Genomic DNA, 18,542 nt, shown 5'->3' with positions numbered 1-18,542 from the left:
TCGAGATGCACTTCAATGCATCAGTTGATGTTCCTTGATGCACCTTCCTGCATCTTTTTGGATGATGCACTTAAACGTTTGGTCTGAGCTACAGAGTTCATGTAGCTCAGACAAAACGTTTAAGTGCAACATCAAAGAAGATGCATCAAGGTGCATCAAAACGCATCAACTGATGCATTGAAGTGCATCTCGACTGAAAGGAATCCTCACTTGAATCAAATGATGCACTTCGGTGTTTCTTTCACGACATACAAAAATACACCCAAATGCATCAAATGTGAATCTTGATTCTTTGAAGAAGCCATAAAACACACTTTAGTGCATCAATCGATGCATTCTGGTGCATCAATCGATATGATGCATTTAGTTCTCTGAGTGTATATATGTGCTGAGTGCCCCTTTAAAGCCTCAGCTTTTAACATGAGTAAGGATACTTTATTTCTTAGTGGGAGATACTGATTGTATCTACGTTAAGTGGCTGGTCCCCGTATAGTGTGACGGGTGCAAATTGCCCAAGTGCTGACGCACCCAAAATGTTCGTTTCAATCAATGCTATCTCTATTCATTGAAACCATTGAGAGAAATATTAGGACTTCTTGAATGAATGAGAAGATAGCAAGGGAGAAATGAAGGTTCTTGATAGACAATCATTAATATTAAGTTTATGCTAGATGCGTTATTATCCCCATGTCAAATGCAAGATTGTTATAAGCTTCATTTTTGGAGTGAAGGGGATAATTATGCGACAACAGAAAGGTAAATGTACTATACACTCTAAGGAATTTAATGTGTGAACCGGATAACTTCAAATGTATATTTAATGTCGATATCGTAACATCCCAGCTCGATATCGTGTATAATCTTGCAAAAACGGGTTCTAACTTGCCCAGACCTGCAGTTGGATTTTATTGAGAAAGACGTTTTGTGACAGGAGATGGCAACCTTGGGAAAGGTGAGTCAAGGTGAAGCAAAAGTGACGAAAGATGCATGATCGAGGGGCAAGAGGTTTTTTGGTTGACGATCGCTAACAGGCGAGGACGATGGGAGAGGTGCTTCATCATATCGAACAGGGTGAGTTATCATTATAATTCCTCTACCTGCCATTTTCAGTCAGAAGGGTTGGGATAAAACAACTGTTATGCAGTCACGGTTAGCGAGTGGTGCAATTTATGGGATTAGCTACTCCCCTCATTGTTCCCCCGTTCTACAGAGTAGAACGCTACGATGCTACATGCAATCTCTCTCTAACTTTTCAATTAAAATTTTGCCGGAATTTTCCTGCGTTGAGGTAACTTGAGCACAATACTGATCCAGTGTTAATCGGCCCATCTTCATAAAGGTGCGCAACGAAAACGTTTATCGGCCGAGGATTTATTATTCTATGACGCCTTTCGCGGAGATGAGTGGTCGACTCACCATCTTGATACTAAAGGTTCCGGGTTCATATAATCATCATTAATTCTCACCTTCGTGATTAGCCTCAAAAACATAAAAGTAGAGTTAAATGAGAAAATGTAGCAAAATAATCATTTTAACTATGCGAATATTTTTTTCATCTATAGTGATGATGTAAAAAAATGCACTATTTATGTATGTGATATGCGATGTAACACGGTTTTGTACATTGGTCGGACGCCAGAAAAAACAGTCCAAAAAGCCACCTGATATTGTTTCCTTACGTCTCTGGTACTTTAAGATTGTCTTCAATCTCAGAGTATCTGAAGGGAAAAGATGAATATCTTGGCGCAATTTTTTATTTCTTCGAACTTCATTTGATCTGTTGTCATACGTATTTCATGCAACAGACGAACGCGAATGATTGAAGCACGATTTTCACACTTTGAAATATTCACAAATCCACTTTGGCACCACGCAGTTCTTACCGTAGAAATATTAAACCATGCCAGCACTAAAGTTTCTGAAGCTTTGGGTTTCCACATAACTCGAACTTCGAGTATTTGAAAGTTCATTACATTTGAAGCCCTTCTCTGCTGGTACAATTCTGGAATATCTGGAGTTGGACACTTTACACTTCAGTACAATTCGGAATATCTGGAGTTGGACACTGTACACTTCAGTACAATTCGGGAATATCTGGAGTTGGACACTTTACACTTCAGTACAATTCGGGAATATCTGGGATTGGACACTTTACACTTCAGTACAATTCGGGAATATCTGGAGTTGGACACTTTACACTTCAGTACGATGCGGGAATATCTGGAGTTGGACACTTTACACTTCAGTACAATTCGGGAATATCTGGAGTTGGACACTTTACACTTCAGATTTCACACCACACACGCGTACGCGCGCACAAACACACATACACAGAGAGAGAGAGAGAGAGAGAGAGAGAAAGAGAGATATGTGTGGAGATGTGTGGAGATGTGCAAAAACAAACAAAACAAAAACATAAATTCACACTCCGGAAAAGAGTAACCTCACAAAGCGCTTGTAAAAAACGTGACCGCGACCAGCGAGTGTTACCAACTCTATTAGGCGGATGTGTCTATGGACGTGTTAGATGTCTTAATAGACCGAACGTTTATCTTCACATATAATGCCATACGTATGTCAGCAATCATATTTTTGTGTCTCTTGTGCTTTGAAACTTCATAATTTATTTAAAAATATTAAAATTGTAACTCTATTTGTTGATGTGCTACAACGCTGGCAGTATACATTATACGTGAGCACTAATTCGTGCAGTTCGCAACACTGAGAACGTCAGCAGACTTCAACGATGGCACCCTGGCTTTATTTCAGGCATTTCAGCCCTTACCGATTGGAAGACGAAGTTCCCCTCCATGTAAACTTGTCTCCCATTGTTTAATTCAAGGCCGGTTCTTTCTACTTGGACCCTTTGGTGGCTCTGGCTACAAGCTGGTCAGGCCAGGGTGATGTGTCACAGGGCAGATGTTTTGTCAACACGCCACGAGAGGGTGCGGATGGCCCCATATCGGAAAAGGACAAACCTTGGAGGCTTGCGGGTTGATTCTGTTGAGTTAATAGAGAAATAATGAAAAACTTAAAGTTAAAGAAATAATTTTGTAACTGCTGGCCTTGCTGTACTAGAGTGCACGCACATAGTTATATACGTCTTACACCACACACACACATATACATATATCTGAATTCATAAAAGAACTGTGGTCCCTTTTCGATATAATCATAGTTTGTGATATGAATCTTTAGAACTCGAGAAGATATTCGACAAATATATAAGGGACAGTCAAATTAAAACCTTTTTTTTTTGCATATAGATTTGCACACGTTTGCTGCAAATTAATACATATCCATTGCTGATCCACATATATGTTAAAGTCTTGAGTTAGTGCCTGCATATCTAAGTAGAAGAATCTTTGGAATGCACACGCAGTCACTTATGACCCATTGCGAATGTCTTCCACCCATCTGCCTGCGAACTGAAGCCATTGTTGTACTTCTCCCTCGATTCATAAACTTGCTGGCGTGGTAATCATTCATAGAGATATGTGATTTTCATTTGGCAGAGAATTTCTCTACGTTTTAGGCTTCCACGGGGCAAGAAACCACTGCTTCTTTACTGGTGCAAGTGTGCGAAGGAGGCGCCATCTTTAAAAATGGTGTTGTGGAGCTCACTTAATCAGTGTTGCAGCCTTGAGATCGTTTTGTAAATAACAGTTGATACCTCATGTAAATTTGACCTGCATGCAGTCTGTCATATAATTTTTATCGGACTTCTGAGGTTTTCGTTTCGTTCATGTAGTATTGTGCATAAAAGCGACACAGCCCGTGAATTCAGGGAGCCTTTTAAAAGCTCCATACATACCTTGAACTTCTTCGCAAAATTTTTCCCTCAGTTCTTCGCGTTTCTATGGAAACGAATCACCGGAAGTTTCTAATTTGTCGACTTCTATTCTGCTAAACTTTGTTAGTACCGGTCAGCTAACAAATGAAGTGGATAAGAGTAGAGTGTGGCTAATTATCCTGTAAATAAGGGTTTATTGTTTTAGCTGTTGCATCCCTTAAAGGAACTTGTGCTGCACTAGGAACTTGAATCTCAGAAAGTCTTAAATTAGATGACGCTGGGTGTACTGTGTGCTCACCAGCGTGAGAATTGATGGGGGGGGACGAGCAGCAATGATTTATCTACACACATTCCCCAAAATTTTCTCAACGCCCCCCTACAATTTTTCACAAAGGCCCAATTCACGGTCATTGTATTTGTACTAAATTTACATTTATAATAACCCGTGGCGACACAGCCCTTGAGCCCTTGCCGGTCTCACCCCCACCTGCCGAGGTGGGAGATCATTGCGGGGTGAAGTGTGGTCAGCACGACAAACCCCCCAGTCGCTGTTGTAGGCTTCCATGACGGGTTACGCTACTCATTCATATCTCCCAAATTTCCTCACGATGGTGGGTGGTCACCGGTCCCATACACAGGTCGAAATCTCAGAGAAAAGTTGTTACGCTCCCTCCTGGAGACTCGAACTTGCGTCCGTCTCGTAGCCGGAGCCCAAAGCATGTGCGAACCGAACCGTTTGCGAGCCGCTTGTGAACTGTTCGCTGAAATTATTCTTACCAGCGAACTTCCAACGATCCATGGGAAACCGCGAACTACAGGCAATCATTTGTTCAGTGTTCATCTTGTCATCATGTCTTCGCGTGAGGAAAAGTATGCGATTTTGGTGATCAGTCGTGCGGCTTTAGCGATGGCTAGTTTGTGCAAGAAGAAGAGGAAACAACGACGTTGGTGGCACACCAACCTGTATAAGAAACGCACTGGTACGGAGCTTATGATGGATTTGAAGTCACATTTGTCCGCACAAATATTCATCTCGACACCTATTTCCCTCCAGGCATCTTTTTTTAATTTTTTTTTTTTTTGAAATGGTCCTTACGTTAAGGATCCCAGAGTAAAGATCTGGTTTCATAAATACCAATAAGCTTTAGTGCATTTTCCTCTGACCACTCCATAATTGCATCAAAAACTGCAACAAAGCCAATAGAAAATCTGGAAGTTCTCGAGCAGACCAAAAGCAACGAACTACGCACGACGCCGTCTCAGTGTGAACTGCGAACGCCTTTGTGTTCGTCAGAAAACAGACAGGAGATGGATCGCCACGAGCGGTTCACAAGCAGTTCGCCCGGCGCTGAAAACCACGTCCCAATTGTGAGAACAAGAGGTTCACAAGCGGTTCGTGAACGCACAGTTATGGTGTGGGACACACGAGTAATATACATTGATAGATTTAATGCAATCAGTTTTGAAGACGAGAAAATCTACACAATTGCAAGACATCTGTTCATTATCACATTAAATCCTTGCACGAGAAGGCGAAGTTAGCCGGCCTCCGTGGCGGAGTGGTTAGTACAGCGTGCTACGATGCCAGGGGTCCAAAGCTCAAATCCCGGCATGAGCATGTTGTGCAAGATCGAACTGTATAACGGAGCGGCAAGTCACCAACATTTTGGCCACACTTAAATTTTCATAGCGGTCAAACACTACTCTGAAAATCAGAATTGCTATTAAACAAGGAAGACTTACAACATATAGAAACAAAAGGGAAATACACCTGACGCGGTTGTTGCAACAAGGGGATATGTTTATTACACATTTGTATTCACGCATTATTTGTAGAGGCATGTATATTTCTTTTATGACGGAAACACGAAATGTGAAAAAAAAAACACAAAAAAAAACGTTCTTTTATTGTTTTTGAAAGGTGTGAGGTGCATTTTCCTACCATGTTTTGCTAGGAAATAATGCGAAATAAGCTCTTGAAAGCAAGAAATTCAGACTTCATTTATCGACACAGCACTTTCTGAAGTCTGAATTATCCTGCGAGTTATGCAAAATCACGGAAAATTGCTTAATTCTACTGTAAGTACTTTAGAAGCAAAAATGGACTCTTTTTACACAGGAATAAACTTGTGATAACTTCTGGTGTTAGAAAGCGTAACATCCCCGCTCGATATAGTGCACAAACTTGTCCTAACTTGCCGAGACCTGTAGCTGGATCTTGCCGAGAAAGGTTGTTTTCGACAGGAAGCAGGGAGACGCTACATGGGGAAGAGGTGAGTCACGGTCACGCAAAACCAGAGGAATCAAGGGGGAAAGAGCTTTTTGTGTTGATCGCTACCAGGTGAAGACAGAGGGAGACAAGGTGTACGCGATATCGAACAGGGTGAGTTATCATTATACATCTATCTGCCATTCTCAGTCAGAAGGTTGGGATAAAACTTCTGTAATGTTATTTATTTAAGTTAGATCAGTTACCTCTTACCTGGCCACTTTCGGGGCCGTCGTTTCAATCGAGTGGTACTATTTAGGGGATGAGATACTTCCCCATTGGATCGATACCCAGTTCTACAGGATACAATCAAATTTAGGATGTTATTCAGCATTTTAACACCAAAATGTCATTTCATATAACAATCTTGATCCCGAAATGTGCCCAGTTTTTGTACACTCCTGTTCAGATGTATTGGCACGTTCTTCAACTGTTCAACCCTGTAAAGTGTGCTACTTCATATGCACAGGAGTACCTAAATATTGATCTTTTATTCACCAGAAATATGTGGGTTTAACTATTTGTAACTTTAAGGCAGGGTTGTAAAAGGTCAAGGAATTGTAAATAAATTCAGTTCCCGTCCGAGTGCCTCCCCGATGTCGCAGTGGTAGCGTCGTTGCCTTGTAATCAAGGGTTCCCGGGTTCGATACCCGGTGGAGGCACATAGTGGTTCGGATCCCACACTTTAAATTGTAGGTCCAGTCCCGATTACTCTTACTGTGCATAAAGTGGACTTAAAAACACCAAATCAACCAACCAATTCCCGTCCGGGAGAGATAAATCATAAAGTGTAAACGGGTTCAAGACCGTAAAAGAACCTATTTTATGTTTAAAGTATTTCAATTCAGTCCAGGAACTTTTTTTCCCGAATGAATTTAAATACGGTCCAGGAACATTTTTTTCCGAATGAATTTAAATATGGCCCAGGAACGTTTTTCCGAATGAATTTAAATATGGCCTAGGAACATTTTTCCCTAATGAATTTAAATATGGCCCAGGAACTTTTTTCCGAATGAATTTAAGTTTGGTCCAGGAACATTTTTCCCGAATGAATTTAAATATGGTCCAGGAACATTTTTCCCGAATGAATTTAAATATGGTCCAGGAACATTTTTCCCGAATGAATTTAAATATGGTCCAGGAACATTTTTCCCGAATGAATTTAAATATGGTCCAGGAACATTTTTCCCGAATGAATTTAAATATGGTCCAGGAACAATTTTCCCGAATGAATTTAAATATGGTCCAGGAACATTTTTCCCGAATGAATTTAAATATGGCCCAGGAACATTTTTTCCCTAATGAATTTAAATATGGCCCAGGAACTTTTTTCCGAATGAATTTAAGTTTGGTCCAGGAACATTTTTCCCGAATGAATTTAAATATGGTCCAGGAACATTTTTCCCGAATGAATTTAAATATGGTCCAGGAACATTTTTCCCGAATGAATTTAAATATGGTCCAGGAACATTTTTCCCGAATGAATTTAAATATGGTCCAGGAACATTTTTCCCTAATGAATTTAAATATGGCCTAGGAACATTTTTTCCCTAATGAATTTAAATATGGCCTAGGAACATTTTTTCCCTAATGAATTTAAATATGGCCCAGGAACATTTTTTCCCTAATGAATTTAAATATGGCCCAGGAACATTTTTTCCCTAATGAATTTAAATATGGCCCAGGAACATTTTTTCCCTAATGAATTTAAATATGGCCCAGGAACTTTTTTCCGAATGAATTTAAGTTTGGTCCAGGAACATTTTTCCCGAATGAATTTAAATATGGTCCAGGAACATTTTTCCCGAATGAATTTAAATATGGTCCAGGAACATTTTTCCCGAATGAATTTAAATATGGTCCAGGAACATTTTTCCCGAATGAATTTAAATATGGTCCAGGAACATTTTTTCCCTAATGAATTTAAATATGGCCTAGGAACATTTTTCCCTAATGAATTTAAATATGGCCTAGGAACATTTTTTCCCTAATGAATTTAAATATGGCCCAGGAACTTTTTTCCGAATGAATTTAAGTTTGGTCCAGGAACATTTTTCCCAAATGAATTTAAATATGGTCCAGGAACATTTTTCCCGAATGAATTTAAATATGGTCCAGGAACATTTTTCCCTAATGAATTTAAATATGGCCTAGGAACATTTTTTTCCTAATGAATTTAAATATGGCCTAGGAACATTTTTTTCCTAATGAATTTAAATATGGCCTAGGAACATTTTTTCCCTAATGAATTTAAATATGGCCTAGGAACATTTTTTCCCTAATGAATTTAAATATGGCCTAGGAACATTTTTTCCCTAATGAATTTAAATTCGGTCCAGGAACCTTTTTTTCCGAATGAATTTAAATACGGTCCTGAAATCTATTTTCAATGAAACAATTTAAATTGTGCGAGGAAAAAGGTTCCCGTCCTGTAGCTTGATCCAATAGAACCCATTAGAATTTATGGATTCCAGGACCTTTAACAACCCTTCTTTAAAGTAGCATTCAGAAATATCCCTCCCCCCACCCCTCCTGAAAGTGTGTCACGTTTAAAACATGCAAACAAACACCCTCCCTCTCCCACCTCCCTTTGCGCACGAGACACGATGAATCCAGAGGTTCTATCTACACAGACGCACAAATGCAGCAAAAAGCTCCACGTCACGAACAGACGTTGCAGATCACGGGCGCAATGTTGCCAGATTTCTCGCGTCCCAACTTCGCGTGACGTTGTTACCAATCCGACGAGATTTTATTTTCTTTTTGAGGAAGGGGGGAAACTTTATTTCCGAGTGGAACTGGATGTTTTTGCTATGCTCGCAGAACTGCCTGCATGAGCAGGGGAGGGTTGCAGAAAACGACGGTAAACGAATCACTCAGTGTCTGCCCCTGGAAGTTATACACGTGTGTTCATTTTCCCCTCCCAGCGTGTGTATGTTGCGCTGCACTCAGGCAGTACATTTCGCTACCGCTGTAACAGCGCATTTACTGACGGGACTGTTCCATTCTCGTGCGATAAGAAATTGCATGCATGTCTGCAGCAGTGTTGCCAACTCCCAAGAGCAAGAAATCTCATTACGGCGTGAAATTAGGTATCCCTATTACACGGATTGTTTACACCAAATCTACACGTGGAGCTACAGTGCCCATGCTCAGTGGCGGAGCGGTTTGCACAGCCTCGAAGGGGCGCCTCAAGATATAATTTTAACCCGGGCGAGGTGGGTTTTGGCTCCCCTATTTTCCACCCTGCTATCCCTAACTTTCCACCCCCAATAAAAACATTGACAATGTTACATATTTACGGTTTAAAATAAGAAAAAAATAAAAACGTATTATTTAAATACTTTGCGTTAGTGTTAAAGAAGACGTTTATTGTAAGCATTAAATACCTACACAATGATATGAACATAACAGTAATCTCTTAGCTTAAATTGCTACATGGTTTTTGCAGTTATGCAGCAATAATTTTAATTAATTCTAGTCTACACAAATCCACACTTTTTCTTAAAAAAATTATATAATCAATACTTAGGTTTTGGCTACTCAACCCATACAACACAAATCTCCAAGGGGTATCCATTGGATATCCACAATGCCCAGATCAAATCCATAGATATTATGGATGGATATCCATTAGATATCCAGAACTGGATATCTGAAACTCGACCAATTCTAAATATCTAATACATAGCCCAAACATGTATAGAACAGGCTGTCAGAAACATTGTCCAATTCCAAATATCCAATACGTCTCCAGATCTTGTCCAAGACGGGATATCCAAAACACATCCAAAACATATCCAGATCTTGTCCAAAATGGGACACCCCAGTTTGGAGCCCCCTTGAGAGCGCCGACCCAGTCACCCACCCACCTCTAAGCCGCCCCTGATTCTAGATCATTTTCTTCGTCTTTATTAACCTTCTGCGGTAAAAAAGATCGTAAAATAACCTATGGAGACACCGAGGTAAAGGAGGGAAACATTTTGAAATGCAGTTTTTTAAAGTTAAAAATTTACCCTAGTTTGGTTTAAAACGGGATTTGATTTTAATACCACAAGCATCTATATTTGGTAGTTAGGTAGAACTACCCCTTGTAGATTGCAACATGTCGTGGAGGCGTACGGGGGTGTGTGGAGGTAAAGCCCCACACATTCACAAGAAATTGTGGAGGTGATGTGATCAACACCACACTCCGTCTGCCTTTAGCCCCCAGGGATGACATTGGCGTGTATTAAAAGCTGGGTGAACCTCAGAGCCCATTCGTGTAGGGACATAGTTGAAAAAGTTCCCACGATATAACCAAGCCCGGGGATCGAACTGGTGTCCCCCGCGTGGCAGTCAAACTCCCCTACCGAATGGACTACTGTAGCTCTATCTAAATTGGGAGGGGGGCGGCGATAAGAAATATTTATAGTTGTCACAAAAGAACCACTTCTTTCAAAACGACATTTAAAGCACCGCCAATACTTGAGAAAATTCAACGCCAGCGGTCCCGAGTTCGAGTCCCGGGATGGGCATGGACGTTCTTTCATGGACGTTGTACCTTCATCAATTTTACGCCAATCATACCATCCCTCATCCTCATCTAGGCGATTAGTCAAAATCGGATGAAAATCGACGTTCAATCAGAATTTGTTTCATAATGCGTTTGCTTATATTCACGGTATTTATCTTACTAAATGGACCAAATATAGTTATTTTTACACGTAAACGGGAAACGCTTGAGTTGAATTTATTTTGCCTTTCTTCAGGATTTTTTTCCGTCGTTTGGAAACACTGACTCGACCAACGCTGCAATGTGGGTCAGGACGATCCCTTCTGTTCTGGCAGAACTTGTATCGCAGTAAGACCGTGTACAACAAGTTTTGATGCGGTTTTCTCCTTGTCGGTATCATTATGAGTCTACCATTGGCCCAGAAAATGTAAAAATAAAGAAGCAACTCTTATGAAGTTAACTGTTCCGCTTCGCTCCTCAGTGAGATTTGTCTGCAGTTATGGAATTGAATATACACTTGGATGGGTATATTTGTACTCGTAGAACTGTATATTCACTCGGCCCCTCTGTCGGGTACCGTATATCGTGTAATTGTGCACTCATTCGGCCCCTCTATGGGGTATATCGTGTAATTGTATATTCACTCGGCCCCTCAGTGGGGGTATATCGTGTAATTGTGCAGTACTCGGGCCCTCAGTGGGGTATATCGTGTAATTGTGTATTCACTCGGCCCTCAGTGGGGGTATATCGTGTAATTGTGCAGTACTCGGGCCCTCAGTGGGGTATATCGTGTAATTGTGTATTCATTCGGCCCTCAGTGGGGGTATATCGTGTAATTGTGCAGTACTCGGGCCCTCAGTGGGGTATATCGTGTAATTGTATATTCACTCGGCCCCTCAGTGGGGGTATATCGTGTAATTGTGCAGTACTCGGGCCCTCAGTGGGGTATATCGTGTAATTGTGTATTCACTCGGCCCTCAGTGGGGGTATATCGTGTAATTGTGCATTCGCTCGGCTACTCAGTGTGGTATATCGTGTAATTGTGTAGTCACTCGGCCTCTCTGTGGGGTATATCGTGTAATTCACTCGGCTCCTCTGTGAGGCATATCGTGTAATTGTGTATTCACTCTGACACCTGTGTAGTATATCGTGTAATTGTGCATTCACTCTGACCCTCTGTGGGGTATATCGTGTAATTGTGTATTCACTCTGACTCTGTGCGGTATATCGTGTAATTGTGTATTCAGTCGGCCTGTCTGTGTAGCATATCTGTATTCGTGGAACTATGTATAAATACATGAGATATAAAAACGTAAAATGTTGGTGGTTGGTAGTGCGGGGGCCACCAACGACAATACAATCCTACGTAGGGCGCCAAAACATATACTCGTAGATACGGGGCTGGCAAACTTACTAACTTGACATTATCTTACCTTTCACAAATTACGTACATAATTGAGTGCTCGTACTTCCAGACCATATCAATAGATGGCGTATTGTTATCATGAATTCATATTTAACACTTATTGGAGTAATGTTAACATTCATCTCTACAACTCTTCTTGAGATTGGATGGTTTATCACGATAACATTCCATATATATCTTCAAATATTCATTGAGTATAATCCATTCTGTATTTTACAGCTTTCGAAATAATCACATTTGTTATACGAGATATACTACGCTCCACACACAAATTCCTCCTTCATACTCATGTCAATAACATCAGACGAACTTCAGCATTCATATAGACGTACTTTTAAAAGTAAATAGACCAATCCATTATTTTGAAATGTAATATTTTTTATCCCTAATATTTTTTATCCCTAATGAATTAGATTCAAATCAAGTCCACAGAATAATTTTAAGCTTTTTAAGGGTAATTTTTTAACCAACTATTGTTCATTGGTATAAATGAATTTTATACGGTAGTATTAGTGTTATGTTTTTTGCTATATGCATAGGTAAAATTAAGGTTGCTTCTACCTAGAATTTGAATTTATAATGTCTTAGAGATGAAGTTTTAATATGAAACTAACGTACAAAGTATTTTGTGCAAGAATACGAGGACAGTTCAAGAAGTAGCTGGATCACACACGCAACCTTTCATTGTCTAAGTGGGAAAGAATTACCACGCCAAATCATATTCACACCCTCACATTGAAACTGGATAAATGTATTTTTGTTTATTGCACTGGGCGAACATTTATGTTGTGATTGCCTGTGAGATATAATGCGTACAAATGCTCATAGAAACATTGTGTTGTAGGCTCTGCGATTAATAAGATAATGATGTTCCCTGGAACTGTTGAAAAACCACGTGCTACTTGTCATTGGTTGATATAACTGTCACCTCTCGTCATTGGATATTTTTTCTAGAGTGGCTAACCCCCAATTGGATATTCCCACGAAGCTTGGTTATGTTACTTTCTATTCGTTTATAGACACATTGTTCACCGATACAACTTTAAAGGGTTAATGGGTAGATCACAGGTTCATACTGTGACGGTTTTTCGCAGTGAACACTGGGCTGGTATTCTTAACGAAGGCTCTTGCCACATTCTTGAAATCATACCTACTCGCGATGTTAATGAACACAATAAGCAACAAGAGTAATGTAACATTTTTCGTTACATTATTTTGCATTACGTTCGAAGTTTTCTTTAGCTTGTTTTAACCCTTAAAAAGAAAAAAGAAATATTTCACAATTTTTTGCCAGTTTCCAATTTTTTGAATTATTATTTGATTGTGTGTGGTAGTTGTTTAATTTTGCCATTAAAAGCACAACGACAGGGGAACAATTAGACAACGGAACATACACGCGTACAGTGAAATAATAACTCAAACATTGTAAAAGTGGTGGTAAATTGTGAAGGAATATCCACTTGATGGTGTCAAAAGTTTTAATGTTCCACAAGAATATGAAACACAAAATATGACATTCTTTAGAGCACACAAAGACTCACAGACCCCACTGTGCTTTAATCAATAGGCCTACAATATAATAGTAACAAGAATAACAACCAATAGCACATGTATTTTAATCTCTTTATTAGCATAAATAATTTAATAAATAATAATAAATAATGTACTTGTAATTGCTATTAACGAATTTTAGGTTACATTGTCACACAGCTCACCAAAATTTATAGAGGCCTCGCAGGTCCCCTTATTGGCAAATTGGTTGTAGTGACGAAAGCGCTTTTAAGAATCAAAGTCCTGTATTAACTTTACTTTATCCTGTATCTATTGTAGAAGTTACTATGGAAAATTTCAGCCAGTTTTATTTTGGAAAAACGATGATCTTGCTATATCTAAAACTGTCACCATAATATTTACGTTAATAATGATTGTCAACAAATCCTCCCAAATTCATAGCATACAAAGTGAACAAATATATCATTGTAATATGGAGACTTTGGATTCAAATGCCTCATTTTTCTTTTAGTAAAATAAATAAAATAAACTGAATTTCTGTGTACCAGAGAATTTTCGTGTGGTAACACTGAAACACATGCGCAGTAAATAAAAATTCTATTGCGCAGTTGCAAGCAAGGAAGGCGGCAAATTTTGGCGCATAAATTCTTCCCACCTGTGTTCATGCAACGAGAGATATAAAATAAGTATGATTTTTGAACAGATTTAATACCTTATTGAAGAAAATATTTGCTATAAACCATCGATTTTTGTTGTCAAACACAATATTTTTATACGGAGTGGGCGCTGGCTGTGAAATGCTGCATGCAAAATCTGGAGACTAACCACACACAACCATTCACACCACATTCAGTTTCCATGTTTTGTTTCATTTTGTTTTCTGTGTCGTTTCTATGTGTGTGTTGTGTCGTATGATATCTTGGTGTTAGATGTCATGTGATTGTTGCCAGTGTCATTTTTTAGTTTTCAATGCACTTCCAATGTGATCTCAGTAAACATTACATTGTTGCCAGTAAGTTATTTAACAAAAAACAACAATTGGAGGTTCTTTTAACTGATTAACTTTTTACCAAGGTATTTATTTGCACATCTGGTACTTTTTGAGCCTCAGTGATATATTTTTTTGTAATTTGTGCAAATAATAAGCAAAAAATAATTGTGACCATGAAATCAGTGTTGAAATTTGCAAAACAATCAAGCTTTTGTCTTCTAACAACAATGTTTGTGTGAATCATTTACTGCTGTTTGTTTTTTCCTTCCTGTGTGTTTCCAATATGCATGCCACACTGTCTTGTGATTGCCTTAATAATTGAAATCACTTGTGTTGCAGCCACAATTCACCAATGCAATTGTTATTATCCTACGTGAGGATGTGTGCGAGAGTGTTTTTGAGTGTGTGTGTGTGTGAGAGAGAGAGAGGGTGCAAGGATTTCCCTTCTCACCTTTGGGGAACATTATCTTGCCATTCCTTGAGTTGTTTTTCAAAATTATAAGATACCCACATGATTTATTTTTATTTTGTATCATGTGTTTACGGTTCCTAATTGCCAAATCATCCCTCCCTCAGTGTTAACTCAAAGAAAATGTACTGTGGAATTGTTACTAGCCTAGTATTTGAGATCACAATTCCATCAGTTCCTACAGCAAAGTACTCGGATATCACCATGTAAGCAACCACTTTGTGATATGTCCCATTACCCATTACATGTATCATTGTGTGTGCCAGATATGCATGAATTTTGCACAAGTAATAATACACCTAGTTTGCACTACAGCAAAAGTTGAAATCTCTGTGTAGTTCTGTGTCAGCTCGTCAAACATGAAAAATTAAATCTGATAATGATATAAACAAACATAAGGTACACTGAAACACATTTTTTTTTTGCCATGACGTTTGAAATTCCCTTTTAATGGCTCGTACATGAGGAATGATATAGGTTATTAAGATTTTGAGAGATGAAGAACTAATTATTGGGAGAATAACAGAATTTGTGAATTCAACAACTATGAATGAGGGCAGGTTGTATTAGCTGAAGATAATTTATTGATTTGGCTAATCGCAACGATGAGGATGAGTGATGATATTGATGTGATATATTTTATGGCAATTAGTAATAATCAGTGATTGATTAAGCCTAATTCTGATTTTTTTTTCTACATTACCTTAAGCAAAGATGAGAGAATTTAAGGATTTCATATGCAACCTGGCATTCTTAATTACACCTAGTGTAAATTCACATTTCACAGACAGAAATTTTCAAAATATCAGTGTCACAAAAGTAATTCTCAGTAAACAGGCAGTGCATAAGTTAGAAATGTACTACACAGCTTGGAATTAAATTGGATTCTAGAAGTTTTGTTACACAAAAATCATTTCAACGCCACCTTCTCCACATAAAAAAATATATAAAGCGAACCTAACCAGCACCGTAGACACGTGGATGCAAAGTTCTTACTACTGTACAAGAGATATTGCAAAAATAATATCGAGATAATGTTCCCCAGTTCCCCAAACCTTCACTCCAACTTAATCACAATATTTTGAAATATTATAAACAATGCAATTTCTTCTCACTTTGTAGGCGGATGTTTTTTCATCTTGTTGTTTGATTGTCATCTGTCTCTTGCATGCTGCTGCACCCTAGTGGTGTGACCTGTAACTTATGTCCAAGTACACTCCACTGGTAAGCATCTTTGCCTCTGCTTATGAACAAGTGTTAAAGCAGCTTTTATGGTGATTTATTAAAATTTCCTTTTTCTTTTGTTGTATCTAATCACAGAACTGCTTAAGATACGAAGCTTTTAAGTGCGGTATAAAATGTTTTCTTTCGATTTATGCAAATTTTGTTGCCTTTGTGTGTGTTTACAACAAGCTTTCTGTAGCTGTGACGCATGTGTGCTTACTTTCATTCCAATACAATAACTCTTTCAACATATGTATTACTTATTGATATATTTACATGAAATTACAGTTAAAATTAATGTTTTTGGTTTGTAAATACATAGTTATTTTACATTTATACTGTAGTTATTATTTCTCTTAAAATTGTAAATAATTATTTATTGTACTTATTTACATTTACGTAATATATATTTACGCAGTGTTTGCAGATAAGTATCGATACTTTATGTGATAAGAAAGTTCTGTGATGATAATTAATATATATTGTTTTTTTTTTCTGAATTTTAGATAAATCTGGATTATTTTTAAATGTATAACTGGTAGGTTTTAAGTTGTAATGAAAGGAATTTTTTGACACGTTTGCTTGTTTAGTTCGATGTGTTATTATAGTTATAAGTGTTATTTAAAACTAATCTTGTACAGTCACGGATACTTTTGAGTTGTAGCCTGTAGGGTCGTTACAACCAAGATGTGACCGTGACTGTACATACTTATATATTGATATATACTTCTTCAAAGGCATAAGGGGATAAAAAAAGTCCCATTGAACAGGATAATTTTATCTGGTTGTATTACGATAATTTCTTTTTTATACTTTTTAAAGGGAAAAAATAAAATATGTGTTCAACGTTTAAAGTAAAAAAAAATACAAATGACCACCAAGTTGGGCAGATGTAAATATACCAATTCACCAGGATATGAAGGAACTGTCTTATCGACTTACGTTCTTACCAGGTTTCCGGTGTAATTATGAAACGGGAGAAAAAGTTCCATGCAACCCAGAAATAAAGACAGTCATTTTTAAGAAAGTGGACGGGTTGAAGATTTAAGAAATTATTTTAACTTGTGAAATTTTCAAACTCTTATAACTAATTTCTGAAACCAACAATGCATAAGGCTTCATAACGCAGAAATCATGGTATGAATATCTCTCCCTGTTTTCGTGATAAAAGCGATCAAAGTTATGTGACTTTTGAAACATTCTGTCTGTATTTCTTACCACTCTTCGATGGACTGGTAGTAACGTCGCCACATTGGAATCAGTGGGTCCCGAGTTCCATAACCGGTGGAGGCACATAGTGGTTCGAATTTTACTTTAAACTGTAGGCTCATTCCCGATTACTCTCTCTGTGCATAAATTAGATTTACAACAAACTCAATTGATTACACTACCCTGCATTTTTGAAAAAGAAAATCGGATGATTTCAAATCAATATTTGATTCTGGAAGTATTTTGAATGCTGATGACGTAAATGACATCCATTTTCCCCCATCACGTCAAGATTATTCACAATTTCACAATCAAAATTCTCATATTCACCATTCCATTACACCTATTACAGAACGTAACAAAAAGACATTTAAACAAGGGAAATTTCGGTTGTTTACAAACCAATAGGTGATTCTGGAACTATTTTGAATGCTGATCATGCACATGATATCTACTTTTTCCAATCAAGTCAGAAATTTTCACAATTTCGAGGTATATACTAGAATGTGGATATCAAGATAAGATCGAGTTCGAGACAAGCTACCTCGTAAGAGACGACGAGACGATGGTGTGAAAAGTCTCGTCTCGTCTCTGTATGATGCCTACTGGCTCAAGTCATAGTTGAGACTAATTGCTAGAGTTAAAAATGTAATAGATATAGTGTTGTAAGCTTACTGCAAAGCAAATTGGGTCCATAGTTCTTGAGTAGAGTTTGTGCTGCCATCTAGTGAGTATCGTAGTAATTAGCATTCAATATTTCTGCATACGTGCTCTCCTCTCTACGTAATTTCGTGCAATAATATATCAACGTAAATAAGTCATTTAAGTAAAGGAACGAAACTTCTGCCTGTGACGCTGGCGAATCGAGACACCTGAAATCTATTTACGCCGCCTCAGCTTGTCTTCGTCCAGGCGTCCGTCCACATAAACAGCTCGGTTGCCAATCCCAAACCCGTCCTTCAAGCAAAATACTTGCGAAGATTGTTTCGAGACCAGTACCGAGGTTGCCAACTCCGGTGATAAGTCGCTAAATCTGTCTTCCTATGTTTAAATCGCAATTCTACCTCTTGAGTTTCTCGCGACGACGAGGATGCTCTAATACAATTAATACTGACACAAACACAATGGTTTCTCACGATTCGAATCTGGAAACT

At 38.4% G+C, this 18,542-nt stretch overlaps 1 protein-coding gene across 10 annotated transcripts in view; it reads left to right on the top strand.

Annotated features, from left to right (window-relative positions):
- The window catches only part of Ca-beta (Calcium channel protein beta subunit), a 588,734-nt gene that overhangs the window by 454,472 nt on the left and 115,720 nt on the right, over positions 1-18,542 (top strand). The window contains exon 2 of one of the 10 annotated variants that reach the window (XM_083142266.1): positions 16,141-16,179. The exons of the other annotated variants lie outside the window; for them this stretch is intronic. Coding sequence (XP_082998392.1) covers positions 16,159-16,179 — 21 coding nt within the window. The 5' untranslated portion in view covers positions 16,141-16,158. The remainder of the gene's footprint in view (positions 1-16,140; positions 16,180-18,542) is intronic. 10 annotated transcript variants of the gene reach the window in all.

The sequence above is a fragment of the Lepisma saccharinum genome, chromosome 20, assembly GCF_977018435.1.
Source record: "Lepisma saccharinum chromosome 20, izLepSacc3.1, whole genome shotgun sequence".
In the NCBI taxonomy this organism is placed as follows: domain Eukaryota; kingdom Metazoa; phylum Arthropoda; class Insecta; order Zygentoma; family Lepismatidae; genus Lepisma; species Lepisma saccharinum.
This window is presented reverse-complemented; position numbering and strand designations above follow the sequence as displayed.